Source organism: Sinocyclocheilus grahami, unplaced genomic scaffold (assembly GCF_001515645.1).
Source record: "Sinocyclocheilus grahami isolate Dianchi unplaced genomic scaffold, SAMN03320097.WGS_v1.1 scaffold182.1, whole genome shotgun sequence".
NCBI classification, from domain to species: domain Eukaryota; kingdom Metazoa; phylum Chordata; class Actinopteri; order Cypriniformes; family Cyprinidae; genus Sinocyclocheilus; species Sinocyclocheilus grahami.
In genome coordinates, this window is record NW_015505361.1 from 377,660 (window position 1) to 384,365 (window position 6,706).

Here is a 6,706-nt window from a genome sequence, read left to right on the forward strand (position 1 = left end):
CATATCTTAAATTTACAAAGCGATATTAATGTACTTTCATTATACCTGCAAATACAGATAACAAAGCAATATCAACTAATCTTCAACACATATTCTCTATGTAACAGGGTTAAAAATGTTACTTTAAATGTTATAACATTCACCAAAATTACTGTGTTTTTGTTCATTTAATAATTGTTTAGAGACCTCTTGTGGTGAAATTAAGTATTTGGGGTAATTTGCCTTGCCTGTGAAACCACCCCCCCCAGTCCCCCACCCCCAGCAGAGAAGTTTATCTGATGCTGAGAGGTGCTAGGTGAAATGTGCTCCCGCAAAATGAGTTTTCTTTGTAACTTGACACTTGTTGATTTCACAAATAATATTAAGATAAACGGTTAATGATGTTGTGTAACAAGATGTTAAGTGACTGTGATTGTATTTGATTAACTTTGTGGAGTTTGGATGCAATTTGTTCAACGTGCGTTGCATGGCTGACGCCATTTCTTTGAATCAAACACAGGTTTATCTCTCATTTCTGTTTGCTCTTTTAGATGAATGCACATGTGTATAAATGCCCACTGTCGCCAGAGGATGTACAGTGGGTACGGAAAGTATTCAGACCCCCTTAAAGTTTTCACTCTTTGTTATATTGCAGCCATTTGCTAAAATCATTGAAGTTAATTTTTTTTCCTCATTAATGTACACACAGCACCCCATATTGACAGAAAAACACAGAATTGTTGACATTTTTGCACATTTATTTACCTGGATTTGGGGATCCTCTGCCATTCCTCCTTGCAGATCCTCTCCAGTTCTGTCAGGTTGGATGGTAAACGTTGGTGGACAGCCATTTTTAGGTCTCTCCAGAGATGCTCAATTGGGTTTAAGTCAGGGCTCTGGCTGGGCCATTCAAGAACAGTCACAGAGTTGTTGAAAAGCCTCTCCTTCGTTATTTTAGCTGTGTGCGTAGGGTCATTGTCTTGTTGGAAGGTAAACCTTCGGCCCAATCTGAGGTCCTGAGCTCTCTGGAGAAGGTTTTCGTCCAGGATATCCCTGTACTTGACCGCATTCATCTTTCCCTCGATTGCAACCAGTCATCCTGTCCCTGCAGCTGAAAAACACCCCCACAGCATGATGCTGCCACCACCATGCTTCACTGTTGGGACTGTATTGGACAGGTGATGAGCAGTGCCTGGTTTTCTCCACACATACCGCTTAGAATTAAGGCCAAAAAGTTATATCTTGGTCTCATCAGACCAGAGAATCTTATTCAGGTGTTTTTTAGCAAACTCCATGCAGGCTTTCATGTGTCTTGCACTGAGGAGAGGCTTCCGTCGGGCCACTCTGCCATAAAGCCCCGACTGGTGGAGGGCTGCAGTGATGGTTGACTTTCTACAACTTTCTCCCATCTCCCGACTGCATCTCTGGAGCTCAGCCACAGTGATCTTTGGGTTCTTCTTTACCTCTCTCACCAAGGCTCTTCGCCCCCGATAGCTCAGTTTGGCCGGACAGCCAGCTCTAGGAAGGGTTCTGGTCATCCCAAACATCTTCCATTTAAGGAATGGAGGCCACTGTGCTCTTGGGAACCTTAAGTGCAGCAGAAATTTTTTTGTAACCTTGGCCAGATCTGTGCCTTGCCACAATTCTGTCTCTGAGCTCTTCAGGCAGTTCCTTTGACCTCATAATTCTCATTTGCTCTGACATGCACTGTGAGCAGTAAGGTCTTATATAGACAGGTGTGTGGCTTTCCAAATCAAGTCCAATCAGTATAATCAAACACAGCTAGACTCAAATGAAGGTGTAGAACCATCTCAAGGATGATCAGAAGAAATAGACAGCACCTGAGTTAAATATATGAGCGTCACAGCAAAGGGTCTGAATACTTAGGACCATGTGATATTTCAGTTTTTCTTAGAGTAACTTACCGGGAGGAGAATGTACTTGAAGTGTTCTTTTAACTCACAATGGTACCGACTATTATTAGTTCCTGTATCGTTATCCATTGCCGTTCTGATCCAGATCTGTCAGAGAATAAGACAATTAAATCATATCTTAAATTTACAAAGCGATATTAATGTACTTTCATTATACCTGCAAATACAGATAACAAAGCAATATCAACTAATCTTCAACACATATTCTCTATGTAACAGGGTTAAAAATGTTACTTTAAATGTTATAACATTCACCAAAATTACTGTGTTTTTGTTCATTTAATAATTGTTTAGAGACCTCTTGTGGTGATATTAAGTATTTGGGGTAATTTGCCTTGCCTGTGAAACCACCCCCCCCAGTATATATATATATATATATATATTGAAGTCTCGAAATTTTTCAATGGTGAAATTAACAGAGAAATTAAAATGCATAGATTTAGGACCAGATATCGCAAGAAAAATGATCTGTCAATGGGATAAGAATTTTTCTCTCATTAAATCAGATTTATATTTCTTTCCACACTGACAGATATTTGTTCTGTTCTTGTCAAGTCTTTCTGCTTCTCAATTAAATGTATCTTGATTTAAGAAAGTTTAGATAGTACGAAAATAATTTTTTCAGTGTCTGTCCAACCTGAAAAAAATAAAACACATTTAAGCATAAAATTGTAGTTGTTGAGTTTGGCTTGCAGTGTGAACGCTCCTGACGCACATGTTGGTGTCATGCATCTTCCTCTTACAGGATATAGCTGAGTGTTCATCAGTCCTCAGAGAAACAAGTAGAGCTGTTGCATTTATAGCTGAATGAGTCGATGCATGTGGTGCAGTACAGCTTGTGCAAAACCTCAAATAATGAAATGATACTGAATGGTTACGGTCCTCAGCTCAGCTCAGAGTTTCACCTTGATTGTGAAATTCGTGTCTTCATGAAAGTTTCGTCACAACCTACTGAGGTAATTGAAAAATGTATATTATGAAATATTACTCGGTTTCATCATTTCCTTCTTCCATTGTATTTATTTGTAGTTCAGAAGAAGTAGTCAAGGCAAGCTACAGGCAAGGCTACTCAAGGGTAGCTTCACAGTTTTGTTACATTTACATGCACATTTTATATAAAGTCAATTTTTATACAATACACACGTGTTTGTTTGCATACTCAGTTATAGCTAGAGACATAAATCGTTGTTATACCTTACTTTGCAAAGATCAACTAGGATGAAAAGGTAAGGGGAAACTCAGCACTGTATTGTTGTTGCTTTTATTTATTATTCTCATTAATAATGTTGTTTTTTCTTGAGATTTATACTCTTGAAATAAAGAACTTTACTGCAGTATCAGAGATGTGGAAATTCATCTTTACATCTCTTCATTTATATAGACTGATATTAAATGCATTGCATCTCCATGCTGTATATCTGTGATGATTTTTCTGGTAATATACCATTCAGAAGTTTGGGGTTGGTGAGATTTTTTAAATGTTTTTGAAAAAGAAAAAAAAATCTTCTGCGATGAGAATGATCACCCATATTCCAACAGAAACCAAACGAGCGCGACGACCGTTCATCCAGTACAAAGAGCGCATCGGGTGGCAGATGCCTAAATACCGGTGCAGACTGATGCAGCTGAGGAAGAGGATGCTCCCGTAGAGGTTTGTGTAGAAGAGAAAGCGAATCAGCTTACACATCAGCTCACCGAACGGCCAGTCGTTCTTATCAGCGTAATAGTAGATGAGGAACGGCAGAGTGAGGATGTAAAGCGTGTCGCAGACGTTGAGGTTGATCATGTAGATGGTGCTGGGCTTCCAGTGTTTGGTTCGGAACAGGATGACGTACATGGCCGTGATGTTCAACCCCAGACCGAACACAAACACCAGAGAGTAACTCACCGGGAGGAGAATGTACTTGAAGTGTTCTTTTAACTCACAATGGTACTCACTACTATCATTAGTTCCTGTATCGTTATGCATTGCCATTCTGATCCAGATCTGTCAGAGAATAAGACAATAAAATCATATCTTAAATTTACAAAGCGATATTAATGTACTTTCATTATACCTGCAAATACAGATAACAAAGCAATATCAACTAATCTTCAACACATATTCTCTATGTAACAGGGTTAAAAATGTTACTTTAAATGTTATAACATTCACCAAAATTACTGTGTTTTTGTTCATTTAATAATTGTTTAGAGACCTCTTGTGGTGATATTAAGTATTTGGGGTAATTTGCCTTGCCTGTGAAACCACACCCCCACCCCTATGGGCTTACATTTCTGCCATAATTCTGCGCGCGAAAGATCATATTTTGAGCGCACAAAAGTGCATTTTGCACACGCGCGATCTGAGTTTGTGGAGAAAATGTTCGTTTTGCAAAGAAAAAAAGTCTTTCGAGCGCACGGAAATCAATTTTGCATTTGAAATACGTTTTTGGATGTGTGCAGACCTTCTCTTTTGCGCGTGCAACGTTTCACTAGCTTGCTCACCTGATGCCCCCCTCAGTGCTCGCTAAATGCCAACAGCTCGCGTGCTCAACACAACCCAGCGTTACAATGTGCGCTACTTAATAAGAATCACATACTGGAGTGTAGTAAAATACTTGTTACATATATATATGTGTGTGCTTTATAGGCAGATAAGTTGAGAAGGACCAGCACCACATCCTCTTGTATCACTGTTTGAAGAATTTATCTTCCAGAATCTGGCCATAAGAGCCAGCTTGAGATCGGCGCAGCTGGAGGGCTTGCGGCAACCACATGTGACGACCCCGGGCTGGACTCCGCTTCGTCCACGGTGAAAGTTGATCCGGCGATCCACAGCGCGAAGTTGATTTTCTCAGCGACCAGCACAGATCAGCTCCAGGCATGACGAAGCAGATATCGTCCTCTTTTGGAAGACCAAACAAAGTAGTTTCGCTTTCACAACGAAACACAGCGCCTTCACGACATGGCGGCAGCAACAATACTACAGCGAGAATAAAAGTTACGCCTTCTTTCGTTGCGTGAACATTTGGGCGGCGTTATGCAAATCTTCCCACATCGTGACGTAGATATGTGGGGGCGTGTTAGAACGAGCCGTTTTAGGTAGGCGTGGCTGACTCTTAACTTTTATGAAGAATATCTCTTTGGATTTGAGACTTTAGTCTTTGCAACTTTACAGATCTTCTTTATGCACCAAGAGCTTGTAACACTCCAAAGAGAAAGGAAAAATCGCATCATATGACCCCTTTAAGTAAAAAACATTTTAATGATGTATTTTGTATAACAAACATGCAGCTTTTCATTTCATAAGATGTTAACTGATGGACTGAAGTGGTTTGGATTATTTGTGGTTTATTGTGATGTTTTTATCAGCTGTTTGGACTCTCATTCTGACGGCACCCATTCACTGCAGAGGATCCATTGGTGAGCACGTGATGCAATGCTACATTTCTCCAAATCTGTTCCCATGAAGAAACAAACTAATCTACATATTGGGTGAGTACACTTGGCTGAACTATTCCTTTAATTGTAAGGAAGCAAATAAAAATATAAATATATTGATAATCTGTTTTTGTAACATCATTCCAAGCATTTCATTGCTTCCCAAGCCTGGTCTTGCATAGTGAGATAGATCTTGATCCAGCTTGAACAACTGGATGTCATTTTGCAATAGTTAAATGGAACAAGTGTTCATTGTGGCGTCTGTCTGGGCTCCTATACATACACCACACATGTACATCTCTAAGAGGTGGTAAATGTCCACAAACTGCACACACCCATATTAATACTGTTGTGCATATGACATCCTATACAAATATTCCCGGAACATCGTTCTTAACAGAGTGTTGAAGTAATTTCAAATGGTTTCTTCCAAACTCAGGGGACGAACAGATGAGCTTATGAAGAAGTACAGATGTTTTTTTCTGCTAATCACACAGCTTAACAGCACTCTCATTTATGCCAGAGAATAGTGCATCATATCAATCAATGAAGCAAATCAACCACAGAGTATCTCGAAAACCTCCTGAGAATTTCCTAAGAACTTTCTCAGATAATGTTTCAATGATGGCTAATTTCACAAAAAGCCTCCAGGCACTTCCCACACTTTAACCTTTAAAAATAAAGAAATATTTTTCACTACAAATTATATATTATCAAATGCTGCCATAACCAAAACCTGATTGTGTTATTCAGCATGATTTTAGAATCTAGGAATCTTAAAGCAAATCTTTTTAGAATTCAGAATTTCATAAACTGCATACTTTTTAAAGTTTTAACCTATTTCGGAACCTTACAGTTTTGACTTTTGTCTAATGTTACAGTGTTTTTAGGATGAATCGTTGGTGTCGTAACATTCATTATTTAGATGTCACGTTGGAGAGAGACCTCTTCTAAATCAGTGGTTCCCAATCCTGGTCCTGGAGGCACCCTAACACTGCATGTTTTGCATGTGTCCTTAATCAAACGCACCTGATTCAAATCATCAGCTCATTCATAGAGACTTCAAGACCTGAAATTGGTGTGTCAGAGAAAGGAGACATGCAAAATGTGTAGTGTTGGGGTGCCTCCAGGACCAGGATTGGGAACCACTGTTCTAAATGTAAAAATATTTATTCCACAGACTAACACATCTTGATAGTTTCATCTATCACAGTGAAGTCCAAACATTGCATATTTTTGTAAGTTACACATTCAGTTGATAGACATGATTGTCAATATGCAAAAGAAAAGCAAAGAACAAAGTACGTCACATACTCACATGTTTTCAGCAGATTTTTTCAGGAATGTCCCCTCAAGCTCTTCAAACCTGC

General features: G+C 39.2%; 1 protein-coding gene across 1 annotated transcript; it reads right to left on the minus strand.

The window, feature by feature from the left end:
- Nucleotides 1-1,974: 1,974 nt before the first annotated feature.
- LOC107594386 (P2Y purinoceptor 2-like) lies at nt 1,975-6,706 on the minus strand. The gene is made up of 3 exons (XM_016284406.1): nt 6,655-6,706; nt 3,462-3,900; nt 1,975-2,000 (listed from the first exon to the last, which is right to left on the minus strand). Exons 2-3 carry the CDS (start codon nt 3,886-3,888, stop codon nt 1,975-1,977), a joined length of 453 nt encoding a protein of 150 aa, XP_016139892.1. The 5' UTR covers nt 3,889-3,900; nt 6,655-6,706.

What these genes read in the sequence shown, in the direction of transcription:
- LOC107594386 (XM_016284406.1), bottom strand. Translation starts at nt 3,888, where the DNA reads ATGGCAATGCATAACGATACAGGAACTAATGATAGTAGTGAGTACCAT. An exon ending in GATGAACGGTCGTCGCGCTC is followed by an intron (nt 2,001 to 3,461) that starts GTTTGGTTTCTG and finishes ATTCTCTGACAG; the next exon opens with ATCTGGATCAGAACGGCAAT.